General features: G+C 37.9%; 4 protein-coding genes and 1 long non-coding RNA gene across 6 annotated transcripts; 1 reads left to right on the top strand and 4 right to left on the bottom strand.

Annotated features, from left to right (window-relative positions):
• On the bottom strand, positions 1 to 3381 carry lrrc14b (leucine rich repeat containing 14B). The gene is made up of 3 exons (XM_032581191.1): positions 2965 to 3381; positions 2257 to 2885; positions 1 to 1329 (listed from the first exon to the last, which is right to left on the bottom strand). The coding sequence occupies exons 1-3, from the start codon at positions 3238 to 3240 to the stop codon at positions 639 to 641; spliced, it is 1596 nt and encodes a 531-aa protein (XP_032437082.1). The 5' UTR covers positions 3241 to 3381; the 3' UTR covers positions 1 to 638.
• A 1029-nt stretch (positions 3382 to 4410) lies between these two features.
• Positions 4411 to 6549, bottom strand: gatad1 (GATA zinc finger domain containing 1). Its single transcript, XM_032581196.1, has 5 exons — positions 6110 to 6549; positions 5305 to 5427; positions 5164 to 5223; positions 4894 to 5077; positions 4411 to 4823 (listed from the first exon to the last, which is right to left on the bottom strand). Exons 1-5 carry the CDS (start codon positions 6290 to 6292, stop codon positions 4633 to 4635), a joined length of 741 nt encoding a protein of 246 aa, XP_032437087.1. The 5' UTR covers positions 6293 to 6549; the 3' UTR covers positions 4411 to 4632.
• Positions 6550 to 10335: 3786 nt separating this feature from the next.
• Positions 10336 to 15486, top strand: chrac1 (chromatin accessibility complex subunit 1). The gene is made up of 3 exons (XM_032581578.1): positions 10336 to 10585; positions 10734 to 10860; positions 14316 to 15486. Exons 1-3 carry the CDS (start codon positions 10433 to 10435, stop codon positions 14393 to 14395), a joined length of 360 nt encoding a protein of 119 aa, XP_032437469.1. The 5' UTR covers positions 10336 to 10432; the 3' UTR covers positions 14396 to 15486.
• LOC116731744 (uncharacterized) lies at positions 12049 to 13002 on the bottom strand. Its single transcript, XR_004341617.1, has 2 exons — positions 12243 to 13002; positions 12049 to 12155 (listed from the first exon to the last, which is right to left on the bottom strand). It is a non-coding gene; the product is annotated as an uncharacterized LOC116731744 (long non-coding RNA).
• A 966-nt stretch (positions 15487 to 16452) lies between the features above and the next one.
• On the bottom strand, positions 16453 to 19540 carry LOC116731742 (uncharacterized). Of its 2 annotated transcripts, XM_032581577.1 has the most exons (4): positions 19411 to 19540; positions 19238 to 19294; positions 17444 to 17983; positions 16453 to 16976 (listed from the first exon to the last, which is right to left on the bottom strand). In XM_032581577.1, the coding sequence occupies exons 3-4, from the start codon at positions 17974 to 17976 to the stop codon at positions 16835 to 16837; spliced, it is 675 nt and encodes a 224-aa protein (XP_032437468.1). In that variant the 5' UTR covers positions 17977 to 17983; positions 19238 to 19294; positions 19411 to 19540; the 3' UTR covers positions 16453 to 16834. The 2 variants fall into 2 exon arrangements, with proteins under 2 accessions (XP_032437468.1, XP_032437467.1); XM_032581576.1 differs by lacking the exons at positions 19238 to 19294; positions 19411 to 19540 and adding an exon at positions 18409 to 18455.
• Positions 19541 to 21195: the final 1655 nt, after the last annotated feature.

Below are 21195 nucleotides of genomic sequence, written 5' to 3'. Positions count from 1 at the left end.
TATCTGATTTGTTTTTTCTTTTTATAGTTTGACATGACACTATAAACACATTTCTGCGCTCAGTATTACATTGCAGTTCTTCCATCTCAAATACAATAATTTCTATGTTTTTTAGTGATAGACCAACACAATGGATGAAACGTGTTTTTCAAATATTTTACAAGATATCTGAAGTTTCCTTTAGATAAATCTTTTAAATCATCTCATCTGCCATTACATCTGCCTTGCAGTGGTTCTGTTTATACAAGTGGTTCTGTTTATTAATGGGGAGACGTCTGAAAGAAATTGGTTACATTTATTAGGACTATCAGAGAAAACCAATTTTCTTAATTTTGCAGTGTGTTGGTCAATCATAAAATCCCAGTACAACTTATTGAAACCTGCAGTTTTAACATGATATGCAATAATTTAAAGAGAGTATGAATACTTTTTAAGGTACTGTAGTCATCAGATGCTACATCACTAAATTTATCTTAGACAAAATAGAGACAAGGTTAATATTAATTTTAAAATAAATATGCCTGAATTTAAAAACAAGGATTCATGTACATTCCTTAAAAATTCACCTAATTTTAAAGATGTGCTTCATTTAGATTTGTTCAAAGCCTCTGATAAAATCCTTCATGTCCATTTGCTGCTCACCAGGCGTTCTCATTTCCTCTCTGGGCCTGTGATCTCCTGGTGTCCACATCTGTTATTGTACCTATAAAATTTCCAATCACACTGTTGAAAGATTTTAGCATTGACAACCCGAGTTCATTGCTGGTTTCATTAATGTCTGGATCGTAGGCGCCCATGAGAGGGGTGCACACCTCCACTTCTCCTCTGCCAGCTCGCTCCAAGATACCCAAAAGCTGACCCCTGGTCTGCTGAAACAAATCTCTGTTGTAGTCCAACAAGACCGCATCTTCAAGAGGATAAGTGACACCCTCAGAGTAGCAATCTCTGGGTGCAGGTACCTCTATGTACCTCAGTTTAGGAAACCCTGTTGTCAGCGTGGAGAACAATCTCCTCAAAGTGACAGAGCTGAGAGGATTTCCCAGAAGCTTTAGCTCCTGTAGCGCCTGGCAGGGAGACAGGGCATTGGTGAAGGTGGTTAGGTGGTCGTCCTTAATGTCGCATTCCTCGAGGACGAGGGTCATCAATGTTGCAGAGCAGCGACCCAGGAGTTTGTGGAATGCGGTGGAAAAAGAGCTGAAGATGTCATGTCCGCTGAGGTCAAGGTAGACCAGGGATTCACTGTGCAGACTGTTGGCCAGGTAGGTCATGTCCACGCGGTTCAGGCAGCAGTTAGCCAGCTCCAGACACTTCAGGGGCGTATTAAGAGGGCTGGGGAAGGTAAAGACATAATTCAGGGTTGGAAAAATAGAGTTCTAGCCTATCTGACATAGTTTTATATAGTTATTAAAGAACACTAAGTAGATTTGTTTGGATAAACAAATCAAATTTATATCATCACTCTTCCAGAGGCAAATATCGACTACTTTGTGTTGGGCTATTCCATAAAATCCTAATTTTAAAATAAAATAGATAATCAAGTAAGGTAAAAAATGTCAAACATTGATCTTCAATCATGGCTCTGTCCCTGACTGACTTGGTGCTGTCTGTCCTCACTGGCATCGTATCAGCAACTTTAACAACAAAATACCATCCATTGTTAAACAAGAACATTTAAAGCTGCCAAAGAATAGGAGAGCTATTACAAGAAGTGCATACCTTATTTATATTTATAGAAAAAACAAACCTCAGGTGACCTTGTTTGATGGTTGCAGTGGTGGGCGATATGGATTTAAAGTTTTATCACAGTATTTTGTGGTACTGTTTTGATAATCTAAGAATAAGACAATAAGAACTATTTATTTCTACTGTTTTAGGTAACTGTGTGGCTGTGGCTGCATGAAACAGTAATCATAGCCCCACAAACACAAATACTGCTCTTGCAAGTCATTCCCTTGTGTGATATGCTTCTTTAGGAGACCAGCAGCATAAAAAAGCCTGATTTGTATCACTAAACTGCACATAACTGCATTTAGTCATATTTTCAAATTAATATTTATTGATACTTTCATTGAACAAACGGTGGAGAAAATAGTAAAAATAACAATTCTGAGACTACAAACATTTTTGGGTATTTTTAAACATCAATTGGAATTTATTGTGACAACGATAAATAAAAATTCTTACAACAAGAAATCTATCAATAAATGGTAAACGATACGATAAATGTCCACTAGCATAGATAGTTGATGTACTCACCACAGCAATCGGCGAAGATGTCCAGTTAGAGTCGAGAACCCAACATAAAGCTCAGTAAGGTTGCCAAGTTGTGCCAGCAGATGCCCAATGGTTGCTAGGAGATCGTCATCATCAGCACCCAGCCTCCTAACATCCAGCGCCCCCGCTGGTAGCGCCAGAGACTGCAGCTTGGGAAACTCCACCCTGGACAGCAACACTTCCAGGTGTGTGGCCTCCAGCGGAACATTGTGGACCACCTCCAGCTTCGTTATGGACTCAGGCTCAGCCAGACGAAGGACGTAGAAGAGCTGCTTGAGAGCGAGGGAGTCGGCTCTAAAGCTAACAAAGCGAACCTTCAGAGGACAGTAGCGGAGAAGCAGGAAGGCCTGAGTCACCATCTCATAGCTCCGGCCTGTCACAAATCCTTTCAGAAGGACGTTGATTGAGGTTTCAAACGCAGATGGGCTCACGTCACTCGCCTGCATGGCCACCATGGTCTCATAGCACATTTGGGTCAGGAGCTGGGTCCGAGCCCACCGACCCATGGTGGACTTGCATGGACAGGCTTGGTGCTCAATGTCTTTGAGGGCAGTCAGGTCCACCACATGCAAACTCTTTGCATATGTTCGTGGAGGAGACAGCACATAGTCCTGTAAGGGAATATCATCACAAAGTTATAGAGGCAAAAACATAATTCAGCATAAACATCCAAACCAATGTAGGGTTTACCTTTAGGCCGATCAGAACTGCTTGTAGGCAGGCCCGGCAGGTGCAGGAGGTGAGGTCCAGCTCACAGTCAGAGGATTTCCCCAGGAGTCTCTGCATGTTGAGCTCTGGCAGAGGCCATGTCTGGACCAAAGCATGCAGCAGCTCGGCCTGCTCATGGAGGTAGCAGGCCTTGAAGAGAAGCGGATAGAGGTTGAAAGACACGCAGCTTAGGTTCCCTAAAGCCGCTGAGCCTGTCTGGATGAAGCCCTCAGCTGCAAGGAAGCGCAGGGACTTCATGTTCTCCAGGTGTTGGAGGCGGAAAGTAGAAGAAGAAAGATTTTCCTGATTTTACTGGGTTTTTACTGTGGTATTCGTCCAGAATGGGCTTGCAGTGGTTCAGCAGCAGCAATGTGTGGGTTATGGGGGTCTTGTGATAGGTAAGAGCGTTGGGGCTATTAATAGAAACAGCTGTCTCATGTCCTTCGTCAGGGTACACTGTCTGACTTTCAACAGAGAGAAGTGGAAACAACATTCGAATGCTGCTGGGAAAATTTCCACTAATAACTCAATTGTTAATTAAGCTTCACTGTTTAGTGAATAAAAAATATTTAACATAATCAGTACAATTTCACTTTGGCCCCACTCAGAAACTTGAGTGAAACCTGTATGATTCAAAGCTTGAGTTTTTATTGTCAACTTTGTTTGTAGTCAATATTATGTTCATAATTCAGTGTATTAACTCTTCATTATATACATTGTATTTTAGCTTGTTTCAAGTTCACACTTCTTTCGTACAAAGTGGAGTGTGAAATTATGTCTTTATTTCTAACTCCATCTGTTAAATTTATCTCACCATTATGCTATATTCTTTCCTTTTACTTTTTGATTCTTTTGTGCTTTTACTGTGAAAAATAAGTGCACAATATAAAATAATGTCACCAAAAGGGAAACATACATGATGAAGAAAGAAAACATCTCTGACCTAAATTTAAACCATAAACTATTTTAATGATTACATATTCATGACATGATGCAAAAGACTGTGTTGGAAAGAAATGTCACAATGTTGAAAGAAATAATTTAATGCCACGGTATTTTAAATTTATACAGCACTACCTACATCCCTTTTTTGTGTTATTAGAAAAACTTTTTTAATTAAATAAATTCTCCTGATCGTAGTAAGCTACTCCAGGGATACCCAGGTCACATTGTTTTTTTTTATTCAACTGAAATTGTGCAGTATTTTATATGCGCTGTATTATTAATAGAAGCTAATGTTTCTGGAATTAAAATATGAGAATCAAGGAGGCATTTTTGATTAAATGTAGAGCATCCACTTGCTCCCTTTAATACAGAGAAGCAGCAGCTCTGCTCTTCAGATAGCAGGCCTCATCCCATCTGTACAGAGATAAAAAAAAAATTATCTTACCAGTTTGTTTTCTGTTCTATAAAAATAAAAAGAATCACTGACACTTTCAAGAAGTTTTTTTAATTGTCATATACAAAAGTATTAATCCAATGTTTCAGCTGTGTAAACAGGTTCCTTAAAATGTAGTTACAAATGGTTTGTCTCAAAATCAGATTGCAACTTGCCTTTAAACTGAAATAAGTTTGTTTTCTCTATAATACACATATATACATTCAACTGCTTCAAAGAAACAGCATAAGTCCATATATGGGAAAGTCCTATTAACTGGCGATGCTGGCAGACTCTTTAGCAGCCAGCGTAGATGTAGGTCCTATGTGCGTCCAGATGAAGCCTTTTTCGGGACATAGAGGGATGGTGGGGAACGGAGAGCTGCGTGACTTGAAATATTCAGAGGGAGCGTGGCACACAAACTCCAAATAGTCCATCTTCCTGGGCAGATCCTCCTCTGGTCCTAATAAAAAGCACAGAGCTTAAAACGATGCCAAACAAATCAGAGTAAAATGTGTTAACAGATCGCTTACCAATAATGTACGTCCCTGGATCGAAGTGGTCGCTTGGACTGGCCTGAGTGGGAATTAGCCATGTCAGAGCCGCACTCTTCTCACAGTACTGGTCCTGCACAAATCCTCTGATCTGAGCGTAGTACGGCTTCCCATCGTCTTCATCTATGACCCTGATCACATCACCGATCTGGTAATACACACCCTGTGAACACAAACGGAGGTTCTGGGTTTTTATATGATCACTTTTAAATATAAACACTGAAAAAAAAAACAGTGACCACCCCATACCTTGTAGAATAAAGATTCTGATGTAATGATTGTTGACACTGATTCTGGCGCTTTGATTGGCTGTAAAGGAGAATAGTCAAGTGTCAAATACTTTGTAGAGCAGTAAATGTATGAAAAAAATAAATAAAAAGAGCAGCGTACATTTTTGAGTTTGAAAATGTGTCTCCTTCCTTTGCCTTTTGTTGAAACCTTTTTCTCAGAGGCAGGAGCTTTGTACTTGGTGCTTCTCAGCCGTGCAGACCTCCTGTGGATTTCCTGCTTGGACTAGAAACCCCACCCCGCCCCAACAAATTTTAAGAATGGAATCTTACTCTCAAAACAGTTGTACTAACCTTACATTGTTTAATTTATAAAACATTAGGGAATCATCCTTTCTTCCAATTGATAAAAAAACTCTGGAATGACTATAATAGTGTATTATAATGGAACCTGTTGTGGTTTTTGTTTTGGCTAAATGTATTTTATTTTTTGTTTCATACACGAGTAGTACAAGCTGATACAACACCACCGTCACGTTGGGAGTGGCATTCTGTAACCATACATATTTGCTTGCAAGCTTTTATTCCCATAAAACTTCCCCAAACCCTTAATATTAGAATAAATAAATTACGTAAAATATGAGACTACAAGTTCTAGCCCATTGTCCTAAATAATACGTTTCACATTTACTTTTGCTGAGTAACAAAGCATATATTGTTTATTTCTATCAATAATCTTATTACAGTGAAAATAAAACGGAAGCCAAAGCGATCTCTGCTCTTCGTATGCTTAACTGCCGCCAGGGGGTGCTATTGAGCGGTTTTGTTGATGCACCACACAAGTCTAATAATATCCATCTACCGTCATCTCTCTGGTTTCAAAAAGACATGAGAAAATAAGCTATAAATATATCAATGCACCATAATTATTCAAGCCACGCTCAAAGCATATCTTGGGTGTGACTGACCTGTTTTCCGCCGCCGTTGCTGGGCTGAGTGCTGGTGGAGACGGAGGGTCCAGAAGCTCCACCGCCGCTGCTGGTCTTTCCTGTGCAGTTATTGCACAGTATTTCGCCCTGGTTTCCTTTCTTCCACATTGAAGAAGAGTTCGTCTTACAGACGGAGCAGCACGGTTTCAAACCCAGAGGCATTTTTTTACCGCTCACACAACAGTGCTCAACAAAAAAAAATTAGATGGAGCTCCTCGATCTGGTGCCCGACAACAGTTTACTATCAAAGCGCTCACCTGTGTAGCTGTCGCAAACTACAGCGACATTTATTAATTCAAATAAAAGACGTTTAACATCTTAAAATAACCAACGAACAAACCAGTTCGGTCTGTTTATGTGTGTCCCTATTATCCTTAGCAGCGGTCCTGCTCTTGTTCTGCGCTTCTTCCTCTGATGTTAAGCATGAGGTTGGGTACAGCGCCACCAACAGGACTGAGACCACACATCAGTCTTAGTTTAATACCCACACACACACAAAAAATGTAAAAAATAAATAAATAAATAACATTTTTAGTACTTTTTCATTAAGCATGAAAAACCCAACTATCTCTTTCTCTAAAAAATATTTATTGGACACAATAAATAAAAAAGATTATTATCTAGCAAACAGTAACCTGAATCCAAACAACTTTCTGTGGGTAAAATAGTTATTGTAGTTCTTTCACTATAAAACAGGGCTGGTCCAATATTGTTTGAGGGCTTAATCAGAAATTGATTTGGCCCCCTCTTCCTGATAAGAACATCCCTTCTACTAACAACATTTTTATAATAATAATAATAGTAATAAATTTTATCTACATAGTGTTTTTCTAAGTGCTCAAAATGGCCTTACAACACAGGTTTATTGGATTGTTATTTGCTTAGGCATATTTTTTTTTTTAACAAACCTAGTTGAAGCACGGATGAAATCAAACATAAACTCATAACTGTAAAAAATTGGATTATTCTATGCACTATCAGAAACTAAATTTCCCAATACCTTGAAACTTAAACAACTTAAAGTCTTTAAAAAATAACCTTGATACTATTCTCACTGTCAATAAACAAAGGTAAAGTTTTTATATCTATGGGCTGTGTTACATTTAAAGTATTTATGGGAGGTCACTGACGTTTGTTTTGGGGCCAGTGAGAAGCAACGTAATTTATTTTAGGTGATGTATACATTATTGTTTTACAGAGTCATACATCAAGTAAGGTTCTTTCTTCTTATGTTAAGTAAGAGAAAACTAGTAGATGCACCAATCTAAAGATGAAAAATAAAACACATTCTTTTAGATATTAGTTCCTCATTACAGTAAAAAAATCAAATAAAATGATAAGAATATCCCAAACTAGAAACATGTGATTAGACTGGGTGTGGATTGGGCCATAGGGCTGAAATTTACTTGTGGAGACAAACATTTTATTGTTTTAAACATATACACACCTTATGAATGTCCTCAAAACGAAGACGAATTTCTTAATAGACTGTCTTTTATTATGTCTTTTATGCAGGATAATCTATCCACTTGTTTTTTTATTGTGGGGGATTTAAATGCAGATGTTACAGATAAACATTCTACATTTGCTACGCATTTAATGCAATTCTGTCACAGTAATGCCTTAATTCTTTCTAGTAAGGCACTTTTGCCTAACAACAGCTACACCTATATTAGTGAATCATGGCATACAACTTCCTGGTTAGATCATTGTATCTGTACAGCTGATGCTCATGATTCCATTCTGGGAATTCGTGTCAACTATGACCTTGCCACCACTGACCATATACCATTCTCATTATGTGTAAACATGAATTGCATACCTTCTGTTTTGCCTGTAGACTATAATATAAGTACAGGAAAAATAGCATGGGATAACTTGACTGAAAAAGATCTATCAGATTATTGCTATCAAACTAATGACATGTTCAGCAATACACACTTACCAAAGGGAGCAATCTCATGCCGTGATATGAATTGTAAAGACCCTCAACATGGTATTGAGTTATGTACTCTGTATGAGAATGTTGTGAAATCCCTCCTTATCTCAAGCAAGCCACTGCATAAAACCATCTTGCATAGCACCAAGCCGGGTTGGAACGACTATGTAAAAGAACATCATGCAGAGGCCAGAAGGGCTCTTAAAGCATGGGTCGATGCAGGTAAACAGAGACATGGCCCCTTGTTTGAATACAAAAAACAAGCAAATGCTAATTTTAAACATTTTTTAAGATTCATAAGGAGACGTGAAAATACTATGAGGTCTGACTCTCTTGCTAGAAAGTTAGGAAATAATAATGTTAAGGACTTTTGGAAAGAAATAAAGAAAGTAAATAACTGTAAAACGTCACTTCCATCTACTATTGATGGTGTTACTGGTGTAAAAGAAATCACTCAGTTATGGAAAGAGCACTACAGTGCGCTGTTTAATTGTGTCAAAAGTGACATTTCTGACATAGGAAGCATTCACAGTAATGAGAATGTGATTGTATCCCCACAAGAAATATATCATATAATTATGACACTGAAAGACAATAAGGCCTGTGGGATGGATAACATATCCACTGAGCATTTGAAAAATGCAAGTAAAAAACTCTGTGCATTACTCTCTATGTGTTTCACTGGCTGTCTAGTACATGGTCTGCTACCTAAATCAATGTTATCTGTCATTCTGGTACCCATTATTAAAGACAAAGCGGGTAAGATTAGCTCCTTGGAGAATTACCGACCCATAGCTTTAGCTAGTAGTTTGTCGAAAGTTTTTGAAAGAGTCCTTCTAAATAGGCTGGAAGAGTTTCTTTTGACCTCTGATAATCAATTCGGTTTTAAACCCAAACATGGTACAGACGTGTATTTTTGTGCTACAGGAGATTTTAGATTTGTATAATTTGCGCAACACCACAGTATTTATGTGTTTTATTGATGCTTCTAAAGCATTTGATCGCGTGAATCATCAAAAATTGTTCTGCAAGTTAGAAAGCAGAGGTGTACCCAAATATCTAATTAGAATAATGGTCTATTGGTATGGTCATCAACTAATGTATGTCAAATGGGGTAACTCATTGTCTGACTCGTTTAATGTTGGTAATGGAGTAAGGCAGGGAAGTATATTGTCCCCTTACCTTTTTAACATCTATATGGATGAACTATCAAAGCGCCTGAATTGTTGTAAAACAGGCTGTGTAGTTGGTGACCGCACAATCAATCACATAATGTATGCGGATGATTTGGTAATCTTATGCCCATATAGTGCTGGCCTTCAACAATTACTAAGGGTCTGCTCCCAATATGGATGTGATTTTGATGTCAAATATAACGCTAAGAAAAGCAATGTCATGATTGTTAGAAGTAGAGCAGATAAGCATCTGAAAACCCCTGACTTCTCTTTATCTGGCATTGTCCTCAATATATGCAATGAAATTAAATATCTGGGACATTACATAACTGATGACCTATCTGATGATCGTGACATTTGTAGGCAGTATTGCATGATGTATGCACAGGCTAATATTTTGATCAGAAAGTTTGGTATGTGTTCATCCTCTGTGAAGGTAGCTCTTTTTAAAGTTTTTTGTACTTCATTTTACACAGCCCATCTATGGCGAAGATATAAAAAAAGTAGCCTGCACAAACTTTATGTGGCATACAATGATGGCCTGAGGCTCTTACTCAAAGTGCCTAGATGGAGCAGTGCCAGCCACATGTTTGCACATAACGCTGTTCCCACATGTGCAGCTGCGCTCAGGAATCTCATGTATAAATGTATGTGTAGATTACCCGTGTCATACAATAATATAATAGCAATTTTAGTAAACCCTGTTTTTAGTACAGTGAGATTTTTCTCAAGATTGTGGAAACATTGGCGTCATCATTTATTTGTGGCTCAGTGACTGTCATGTTTCTTTTTGTTTTTTTTCCTTTCTTTTTGTTTTACTATGGACCTCTTTTGTGTCTGAAATAAAGATTGATTGATTGATTGATTGAAACAGATTACCAAAGCTGTCTATAATACTTTTTCAGTCTGAGAAAAACATTTTTAACTAGTATGTAGTAGTAAATATTTTTTTTCTGCTAAGAACAACAGGGGGACTTTTTGATTTTACAGTCACAAAGATAAACGTTTGGATACCTGGCAAAGTTACACGTCACATTCAGTTGTAATTTCAACCTTCCGGTAGGTGGCGCTCATCCTTCGTAAAGACCGCCAAAGAAGAAGGAAGACGACGAAGAAGAAACGTAATGCGTCACAATTCAAAACAGTACTGGAGGTTAACAGCAGAGTGTGTTTGTTCCATTTTAAAGAATGTCTCAAACTAATTCAGGAAAAGACAGCCAAGCGTCAGAAGCTAAAAAGACAATCTCCCTACCGATCTCCAGAGTGCGGCTGATCATGAAGAGCTCCCCGGACGTCTCCAGCATCAACCACGACGCTCTCTTCCTCACCACCAAGGCTACTGTAAGCTGTTGTTACAGGCTTATTAGCAGAGCTGGAATATCAGCGGTTTGTTGTTTTGAAGATGTTTGTTTTACAGTTTTAACTGGAGATTTCTAATTGACTAACCCGGGCGTTGTTGTTGTTGTTGATGCTGCTGATGATGATAAAGGAGCTGTTTGTGCAGCATCTGGCTCTGACCTCCTTTAACAACCGCTCCCAGACGGAAGCCAACACCCTGAACTACAGCGACCTGGCTAAAACCGCAGAGGAGAGCGACACTTTCCACTTCCTCACAGGTGAGAAACCTGACTCACCTGAAACTGTCAACCTTCAGCTGCTCATAATTAGTGTTTAAATAAGCTTCAAGGATGTTACTGACACTTCAAGGAAAACTGCAGACATAAAATGCGTTTACGGTGTTCTGTCAGATAGCCATGCGTTGTCAGATCGTCATACGCGTATGACAAACTGATGGCTATATCTGTCAGATCAGCATACGTTGTCAGATAGTCATACGCTTAGCTCAGACATGTATACGTTGTCATTACCATATGATTTTATTTAATCAGCAACATAGAATCATGACGTAGATCATCATACACTTTGTTATTAACAGTTATATGGCATCCTGACTTAGCGGTTAAGTAGGTTAATGAGTTTTACACGGGCCTGTGTTGTAATTGACTGCAGCTGCAGCCAGACCTGCTTTAAATACACTTTGAAACCATGACAACGCATGTATATTTATCTAGTTATCATATTATGTCATATTATAAACAATTTAATGACTTATTTTCGTCATAACTTGTTGCGTATGCTGAACTGACAACTCCACTGACGGTCGGACTTCTTAATGCGCATGCGCGGGCATGCGTACTGACTGCATGTGTGCTATCCTGACAGCGTATGGCTATCTGACAGAACAACGGCAATTTCACCATATTTTATATTTAATCATCTTTATTAAAACGGTGTTAGATCGTCATAAAGCTGCTAATGTAATAACACTTTATTAGCCACTGTATGACTTCCTGATGCATCCCTTAACCTGTCTGATTGCCATACACTTCATTAGCCACTGTATGACTTCCTGATGCATCCCTTAACCTGTCTGATTGCCATACACTTTATTAGCCACTGTATGACTTCCTGATGCATCCCTTAACCTGTCTGATTGCCATACACTTTATTAGCCACTGTATGACTTCCTGATGCATCTCTTAACCTGTCGGATTGCCATACACTTTGTTATTAGCCACTGTATGACTTCCTGATGCATCTCTTAACCTGTCGGATTGCCATACACTTTGTTATTAGCCACTGTATGACTTCCTGATGCATCTCTTAACCTGTCGGATTGCCATACACTTTATTAGCCACTGTATGACTTCCTGATTAATACCAATGACATCAGTTGTATGATGTACTATATTTAATGTAGAACATTTTACTTCTGTATTTTTAATAATCCACACTGTCACTGGTGGGGTAAAACTGTTTAATTTAAGTTACACTTTTTACATTTGAACATGTCACCCATGTCTGTGGCACATTCTTTGTGTGCCCACCTTGAGCAGCAGTCACACTGTATCTGTGAAGTGGACAGAAAAAGAAAACAGTTATGAGTTAGCAAGTGTAATGTGTTTGAAGCGTTAAGTTGTACAGTTTAGTTGTTTACCATGTCAATGATGTTCTCTGAAGCATTACAGTGAAGCATATTGCATTCCACACAGTACTCTTCCACCTTGTCTGGGAACAAATAAAGGCATTTAGAGTGTACTTTACCAAAAATAGTCAAGTACTACCTCTTTATATTCTGTTGACAAGCCATCATGTTATACTAGTACATAACAGAAAATACTGCAATTTAGTATGTCATATATCTTTGGATTTTTTTTATGCTTTGGACTGTTCCGGTATAGCCTAAGGGAAAATTTGTTCCGTTTGGAATGAAAAATTCGGTGATATGCTCCTAAGCCATCTTGTGTTTTTGATTGTTAGAATATTAACAAAACAGATCAACAGGTTTCACACAGACTTCCACAGTTCCCTGAACAGTGGAACTGGTTCTTAATACCCAACATTAATAAAATTTCATGTGTTCTGACCAAAAACTTCTTAGAATCATAGCTGTCCAAAGCTATAAATCTCCGAACATTCAGCCAGTGGTAAATTTTTCGGCATACTTTCTTAAAGTTTGCCTCTGCCCTCTGTTGAGTGTCAATGGGTAGGAGCCTTCAGAAATAAAACTGAAGACTTCCCCCCATTTGCACTCCATGTTTGCTATAAATGACACAAGAAAACATGTAAATTGCATCAACAAGCATTTAAACAAGACAATTCATTAGACACTGCAAATTGTTCAAATATATAATAATACCCTGCTGCAGCTGCGTACACAACAAAACACACCTACTCCTGCTACTAAACACGCCAACTGGTGCTGCAATAATATGACATTTCTGTGAAATATCAGCTCTTAGGACAAGAAATACAAAATTAAAATAAATTAAAAAAAGTTTGTAGTGAAAGCTTCTTCATATCCATCCTTTTTTATTCCGATTTAATACAAAAAAACCTTGTAATCAACATATTTATGCATGTGCATCCAACAATGCAATTCTTGAAATACTGCAGAAAACACAACAGCGAGTTTAAATGCAATTGAGAGATCCCAATTTTTTATTGACAACACTGGTGGATGCCATGTCCTTCCTGGCAACGCCTGGTGAACACAGGGACTTCAAGTGACTCAAGAACATCTCCTGTCTTTTATTAATTGAGGCAAAAGTCACACTGACAGTGACTAATACATAACCCAGGTGGCTGTACTCGTGTATGTGATCTGTTAATCTGAAAAGCCTTCATGTTCCAAAAACAACCTCAATTTGCATAAACTAAATATGTGTAAATGTAAAGCACATATAAAAACAAAATTAACATGAACGCTTTTCATATACATTAATGAAGATAAGGATTTGTTTCAAAAGTGAAACACTGGTTTTGCCCCAGTTTCAGTGTGGGTAAAAATTGCGTTTTCATACGTCTGATTCATTTAATGTTGGTAACGGTGGATGCCAACATTAAGTTCATCTATGTAGATGTTAAAAAGGTGAGAGGACAGTATACTTCCCTGTCTTACTCCGGAACATGAAGGCTTTTCAGGTTAACATATCACATACACGACATGCTATCCAAGTTAGCAGACATGTTATCCAACCCAAAAATATCAAGGAACTGGGGGACGTGAATTTAAACAGGGCGTGTTTTGTAGTTTACTGCAGCTGCAGCAGCATTAAATTTAATTTATTTACTTACTTTTTATTGTGTCTCTTCTCGCGTATGAGCATTAAATTTAATTTATTTACTTACTTTTTATTGTGTCTCTTCTCGCGTATGACAAGCTGACGACTCCTCTCAATATCGCGGACCTCCTGCAGAATGCGCATGCGTGCGCATGCGCTCTTACCATATGTATGCTATTCTGACATGTATGGCTATCTGATAGAACAACTGCTTTGTGAAATATTCTACCATTTTTTCATCACAAGACATTTAAAATTACATTAATAAGAATATGGATTATTTGCATAATCTACATTTAAAGGGTTAAATGGCTGTGTTTGTACATTAGTACTTTATCTGGTCTTATTACTGAAATATATGAAGTAACATTGAAGCTGGACAAGCAGTGAATTTACAGTATGTCGTGTAACTCTTTTCTCTCTCGCTCTTGTTTTTTACTTAACAGATATTTTGCCCAAAAAAATCCTTGCTCAAGATTATCTGAAGACTTTGGAACAAATGCAAGATGAAGACAGTGATTTCTGATAAGGAGAGAACTTCTTTTCCAATGTGGACATTTTATCACATGTACTCTGCTGTTATTGGGAGGAAAAGTGAGGCGGCACATGGACTTCATTACTTTTCAACTTACTCACTTGGTTCATGTAGAGATTTTAGGAAAAAAAAAAGGTTTGAGAATGGGAAACTAAGTACACCAAAAATATGAAATGATGTCCCTCGGATCAACTTTAACTCACGCAGTCCCAGGAGGATATAGGTAATAAATAACTACAACCAAATAAAATTTTTTAACACTGCTCCAAAGATAAAGGCTGTTAAATGAGTTTTTTTTAACCCCCAACACCTAGTGTTATGCAAAGATTTCTACTAATCTTGAACTACTTCCCAAATTGCTATGTTAAAACTTTAAACTCCAAGGTGGCTTATTGGGATTTTATGCTAGACCAACAGAAAGAAGTAGATAATTGTGAAGGGCAAATATGACATGAGTTTTTTAAAGGGTTTTTGTAAAGTAATGTAAAGTGTGACATTTGTTTGTATTCTGCCAACCCCCCCATGTAAATACTTTATAAAACAAACACTGACTGCATTTACAGCTGCAGGTAAGACTCTATCAGCTTTACCTTTTGTAGATGCTGAAACATTTGCCCATTTTTCTTCTTTATAAACAGCTCAGGCTCAGTCAGATTGGATGGAGAGCATCATTGAACATCAATGCATCTTAAGCAGCCTCCAGCAGGTTTTCTTCAGGGATTGCCCTGTAATTAGCATCCGTCCATCTTCCCGTCAACGCAAACCAACTTTTCTGTGTCCACTGAAGAAGAGCATCCCCTCGGCATGATGCTGACACCCCACGGTGGTATAGTTTCCGTCAAATTTATTGTTTTCACAAGATATGATGCACTAGTATTACCTGCACCGCTGTAAGTTTAAGCTAATTATTAAAGTACCATGCACTCAAGACGCCTGTGATAAATTTTTGGCAAACTTATTTTTAATGCATCATAAAAAGTTTTAGAAAGCAAAAATAGAAAAGCAACTTTTTATGTAACTGACATTAAAATAAATGTATTCTCCCCTCCCCCTGCCAACTAAATAAAGTTCTCATTATCTAAGATCTATTTTTGCTATGAACCTAAAGCAGAAAAGACACCAATACTTTCAACACTTTTTGAAAGTATTGATTGCATATTAGTTCATGCAATCTGGGCATGCTGTTCCAATGTTAGCTCATGTCTCATATTTTACTAATATTATGCAGCTGTGAAGCAGTTGGGTGATGTGTTCAGGGTCTCCCCATATATAAGGCATTTGGCATATGTGTCAAAAAGTTACATTTTGGTCTCAACTGACCAGAACAACATCTTATTCCATACATGGTGAGTGTCACACCATGTATGGAATAAGTAAACAACTTTTTATTGTTTCCTTTCAGCACTAGTGTGATGAAAGTTATCCCATGTCAGCTGTGAATCTCTCATTCGGGTGAGCTGCTCTGTGCACATGATGCTGTTTGGTGTCTAATGTTTTCCCCAAATCTCAGAAGACTGGGTTTTATCTTAAGATTAAACTGTACTCTCTTTACTGACTGCAGTTTGCTGCAGATTGCATTTAGTAAAGGCAGCTAAATACAAATGCATGACACACTTTTCTAATTTTTGTAAAAAAAAAAAAAAAAGCAAAAGAATATCTAAATTATGCACCAATTCATGTTGGTCTGTCTGCCTCATGCAATCCAAATAAACTACTTTGAAGCTTGGGTTTTGTAATCTGAAAAAATGTGAAAATGTTCAAGAGGTGTTAAAACTTTCACAGCACTGTGGAGTGCCAAAGAGTTTTGCAGGTTTAGAGTCTTAAATTTGTTCAACTTTTTGCACAGGTTGAAGGTGGTTAACGTTTTTCCGGCCACCTCCAGTCATGCACAGATTAACTGCAGATGAAGGACGGGTATCTCAGCTTCACACGTCTGATTACTGATACTGGACATTTCCAATATCTTTGAAATGTATCAGATGTACCTCTATTTGCCAGCAAGAACCTTGAACATCTGTTTGTTTAAATAATTCAATATTTCTTAAATGTTTACACATCAGAATGCTTATGATTTATTTAGTAATGGACTTATTGTTTAGATTAAAATACATGTTAATGCTGTACTGGGTAACCTTTATGTCTTTATAAACAGACAAAAACCACAATCTCTCAAGTCTGACAAGTCACTTATTCTGATGCCAACCTTGGTATATTAGAGTTTTACAAGGTGTTTTATACGACTGTAAAATGTCTATATGGATCATTCGGAGTCGTAAACTGGAACGGCCACATCTGTTCAGGTTATGGGTTTGTACTTTTTTCTGTTCTTTTGCTAACAATTTAGATTTCCTTTGTAGGCATCGGAATTTATTATGCATGTACAATTTAAACTCTTGTACCAGATGCTCTTTGAGGAGGCTTTGATTGTTGTCATTGTCGAATGAGTTTGTTGAGTCGAAGGTGTATGTTGAGCAGAGTCTTCTCTAAAGTAGAAAAGCGGCTCTCCAGGTTGTTTGCCAGGAGCTCTTTTCCTTCCATAGCCTCCCTTGTGTTGGTAAGATGCTCTCTTAAGCTGTCAGGAGGGAGAAGAAAATAAAATGTAAAGATTAGACTTTTGTATTCCTAAGTTCATACAAATTCAAGAGAATTTCTCTTTTCTCCATTCTCTGCTTTTTTCTCCTTCTTTTTAGCCAGAGCTTCATTTTATTCAGTTTGTCATTTGGAAAATGCAATTTAATGACTCAAATTGTCCTTGTAAGACGTGATGCAGACCTTCTGAAAACCTTGTTAATTAAGGTCTAGCCTAAACATCTGGTTGTGGACCAGCTTCTGGGTCTATGGCCTACTAGAATATGTTATTTGAATTGGTAAATGTTGCCTTAATAATCCTGTAGTCTCAGTTGTCGGATGAAGAAAGCTCAACCTGTTTCAATTGTTAGATTTCAGCGAGCAGGACATAGAGAATGTAGACAGATGAAAACACATTACAAATTACCCAGCTCATAATTACTCATAATCAGAAGATTTTCTGGTTCTCACCTAGTAAGAATGCCCTGCTCCTTCCCCTCTTTCCTTTTCTCCACCAGTGAGACAAACACATTCTCCATGGTTTGCATTATCTCTGTCACCTTCTGGTGGTCTGACTGGACGCCCTGGACCTCCTCTCTGGCTTGGTGGTTGTAGGAAACCCCTGCTTCCTCCACCCCGCTCAGGTCAGACACCGCCTGCAGCGCGGCCCTGTTCTGCAGAACAAGCAGACGGGACCTGGCAAACTCCTCCGGTTCTGCTACAGTTTCCCAGCAGACTGGAGAGGGAGGTGGCAACCAGAAGCGCTGCGTGCAATTGACTGGTTCTTTTGGGGACTCATTAACAAAGGAACTGTCAGCAGGGAAGTTGTTGAAGAAATGCAGCAGAGAAGATCCAGAACCCATTTCCCAATCCCCGAAGTCAGGTTCTCCTGATACTTGGTCCAGTACCACTTCTGGTCCTCCATCCTCTGGTTGGGAGCAGACACCCAGCAGGAGGAAGCAGGAGAAGTAGAGCCAGGCCCTGCTGGCTGTCCACCAGATCATCTCCAAACTGGATGAAAAAACAAAATAAGCTGTTTCATTTCTGTGGGGATCTTTTAATATTTATGATATTGTTTATAATTTTGAAGAAAGATTGTTTTTTTTTTTAGGATTTTTTTGTCCTTTGCTTAACAGGTAGGTTAGTTAGAATTTATTTGCAAGTTGTTTCCACAAAATAAAACATTAGCAACAGGAATATGAATACACAACCAACTAATATACAGGAATATCTCTACAAATAAAAACGAAAAGCTAATTTACTTCAGTGTTTTAATATGAAACGTGAATATGATATATTATATAGAGACTGATATATTTTATTTTGAAACATTTGGTTTCTCAGAAAATTTTAATATGATATAATGATGATAATTTTGTTATTATTACTACTATTTACTAAGAAATTGAATAGGAAAGGAAGAAAAAAGACTTGACCGTTTCTCAGTGGTTAAAAGTCCTCTGCACATTTCATTGAAAATAAAAGTCACAGAGTCTGGAGGAAGAGTGGAAAGGCAGAGAATCATTATTGCTTGAAGCCCAGTGTATCGTCTTCACAGTCAGTGATGATTTTAGGGGCCATATCACCTGCTGATGTTGGCTCACTGTGATTTATCAAGTCCAAAGCCAGTTTAGTCCTTTATAAGGAGGAAAAAAAAGACCCAGGCTAATGAGGTGGAACTCAGTTGTTCCAAAATGTGGCTAATCAGTAATTCATGATTTCACATTTTTGGTTGGTTTGTATCATTTGAAAGGCGATTCTTTTGTTTACTCTGGTTGTTTTTGACTGATATTAAAGTTTGGTTGTTGATCTGAAACATTTAGTTGCATCAGAAAAGCAAAAACAGAAAAGCAATTTAAATTCTAACTGCACTGTGCCTGCACATGCATTTCAGTTCACATTTCTACATCTAAAATCCATTTTTTACTCATCTTGCACATGAACAGAAAATGTTTTGGGTTTCATTAGCTATTAAACATTTTGTAATTTAATCAATTTACTAGAATAAAAAACAATATTCCGATTTATTGAGACACACCTGTAATACATCTACAAAAACTCTTTAGCAATTGCTCTCATGTTTTATTGCTGTCTGGTTGTGTCAAAATCGTTTTCCTTTAGTAGCTTAGTGATAGCCAGAAAAACGGTAGAGAAACTTATGAAAAAAAAAAAACCCTTTCCACTTCAAACAACTCAAGCAAATAAAAACATATTTCAACGACTACAAGAAGAGCTAACTTTTGTATTGATCTTAAAAGATCTTACCTTGTAGGAAACAGCAACGTGAGTGTGTTTGCAGCGGCGTTCCTTTGGAGCCTGAAGCTGTTGGAAAAAGTGAGTCGACTTCAGCCTCTACTATGCAGTCTGAAGGGCTTTCCATTGGCTCGATTACAGCCGTCTAGAGCCAAACGCTGTGGAGGAAATGATGAAAAACTTACCTCAAATTAGAGGCTGAGTGATTTCTTGGTTACAGCTACAAAAGTCTGTCTGGAGGAAACGTGTGACAAGTCTTTTTCTGATACTGGTACTGATAATTGTTCATTTGCGTCTCTTATTTCTTTCTACATAAATTATATCTTGTATAGAAGGCAAATCTTTATTTTGCTCTTTGTCTTTTCTCTCTTTCTGACTGTTTTTCTTTGGGCATGAGGGGGGTAGGGGCAGAGATGCTCCTGGTATTTATTAGCCCTTTTTATACGTCCTGAACAGGAACAGTTTTGGCCCAGTTTCTGAGGACAAGGAATCTGTTCACACCTACAGTTTTTAGAAGGAAGTCAAACATTTTAAGACTGTAATAACAATAAAAAAATCTCCAGAAAAAGCTGACAAACTTTATAAAGCAGTTTTACTTGAGCAGGGAATGATGTTGTCCAGTATTTACACTCTGACATAAGCAACAAGGAATGAGATACATTTTGGCAAAAACAACTAAGATTGTTGGAAACGTTTCAGGGTAACATAACAGGAAGCAGAAAACACTATCTTATGTTGAATAGGAGCAACTTTAGGCATGGCGTATCTACTTTAATCTGTCAAACCTGATATGCACTGAATCATACACCTTTTGTAGTTCTCCTGTAGCTAAAAAAGAAACATTGTCAGTTGAAAAAAAATAACTGTACTGGGTCTTAATTAGACAAGGATGTCTAGGGATTACTTTTCTGGCTCTCTGTCTCTGTGCACGGCAGAGGAATAGCATAGCTCCAAGCCCAAACAAACTAAACACAACCACCTTAATAGTGATTTTGCAAGTCAATCCAAACTTACCCTTTCTGTTGAGCTTTCAGAAATGTAATGTATTTCTAAACCTGTCGAGACAAAAACAATTCTTGACAACCACAAATGTTCACCGGGTACCAGACGTACTCCGTCTGGTAAACGGATTCATGAAGCACAAGCTTCGGTTCTTCTTCCTTGGAATTTATGTCATAGACCTGCACAAAGTTATGCACAATAATTCAGTGGAAGGAGAAGGATTCATGGTTGTCAAAACGAAACAAAAAAATCTTAAAAGTGTGGCGTGCTTCTATACTCCTTATTTTACTGTAAATACATACAGTGAGCTTTTACAGCATGATGTTGCCACCGTCATATTTTACCTTATGAAGGTGTGTTCAGGGCTATGTGTTTTGCTACTTTTCCTCCACAGATTGACTGTGTGACATTTTGGTCTATTCTGACCACAGCATCTTTTCCCCACTCGTTTGCCGAGTCCCCTGTATGACTTTTAGCAAATTTTAAATCAAACTTCTTATGGCTTTGTTCTTTGTTATTCTTCCAAAAGGTACAGATGTGTAGAGTGTGTTTCTAATGGTTGTCCTGTGATCAGATTCTATCACCTCAGATCTAAAGATTTGCTCTATAGGGGTTATTATGTATCTCTCCACCTCTTTTTTTTCTTATTGGCCTTTATTTACTTACTCATTTATTTCTGAAGGCAAGGGATGTTTGTTTGTGTAGCACCACTCATCTGTAGGGTAAAAGAAAAGGTATTAACAGCAAAAACAAATTAACAGGTAACAAAAACTGCAAAGGAGCTTCAGTGGTGCAGAATGAGCACTTTGTTATGACTTGGCTCAGTTACATGCTCTTTTGCACTTCTATCTCTAACATTCTCTACACGAATGTTAAAATTACCCTCTCACAGATGATGATGTAGGAAATTCACCCATGAAGTCATCATATTTACTATCAGAGTTAAGTGAGCTGAATAAAAATTAAAA

This window comes from Xiphophorus hellerii, chromosome 13 (assembly GCF_003331165.1).
Source record: "Xiphophorus hellerii strain 12219 chromosome 13, Xiphophorus_hellerii-4.1, whole genome shotgun sequence".
NCBI classification, from domain to species: domain Eukaryota; kingdom Metazoa; phylum Chordata; class Actinopteri; order Cyprinodontiformes; family Poeciliidae; genus Xiphophorus; species Xiphophorus hellerii.
Note: the sequence above shows the minus strand (reverse complement) of the source record. Positions and strands in the feature narration are given on the sequence as shown.

Bases quoted from the DNA above. Each gene is read 5' to 3' on its own strand.
- lrrc14b (XM_032581191.1), bottom strand. From the start codon at position 3,240: ATGAAGTCCCTGCGCTTCCTTGCAGCTGAGGGCTTCATCCAGACAGGC. The intron at 2,886-2,964 runs GTAAACCCTACA...ATTCCCTTACAG, and splicing joins CAGTTCTGATCGGCCTAAAG to GACTATGTGCTGTCTCCTCC. The intron at 1,330-2,256 runs GTGAGTACATCA...TACCTTCCCCAG, and splicing joins CATCTTCGCCGATTGCTGTG to CCCTCTTAATACGCCCCTGA.
- gatad1 (XM_032581196.1), bottom strand. From the start codon at position 6,292: ATGCCTCTGGGTTTGAAACCGTGCTGCTCCGTCTGTAAGACGAACTCT. The intron at 5,428-6,109 runs GTCAGTCACACC...TGGGGTTTCTAG, and splicing joins GCAACGGCGGCGGAAAACAG to TCCAAGCAGGAAATCCACAG. The intron at 5,078-5,163 runs GTATGGGGTGGT...TTGTGTTCACAG, and splicing joins CAGAATCTTTATTCTACAAG to GGTGTGTATTACCAGATCGG.
- chrac1 (XM_032581578.1), top strand. From the start codon at position 10,433: ATGTCTCAAACTAATTCAGGAAAAGACAGCCAAGCGTCAGAAGCTAAA. The intron at 10,586-10,733 runs GTAAGCTGTTGT...ATGATGATAAAG, and splicing joins TCCTCACCACCAAGGCTACT to GAGCTGTTTGTGCAGCATCT. The intron at 10,861-14,315 runs GTGAGAAACCTG...TTTACTTAACAG, and splicing joins CACTTTCCACTTCCTCACAG to ATATTTTGCCCAAAAAAATC.
- LOC116731742 (XM_032581576.1), bottom strand. From the start codon at position 18,440: ATGTGCAGAGGACTTTTAACCACTGAGAAACG. The intron at 17,984-18,408 runs GTCAAGTCTTTT...TTTTTCATCCAG, and splicing joins CTTTTAACCACTGAGAAACG to TTTGGAGATGATCTGGTGGA. The intron at 16,977-17,443 runs GTGAGAACCAGA...CCCTCCTGACAG, and splicing joins GAGCAGGGCATTCTTACTAG to CTTAAGAGAGCATCTTACCA.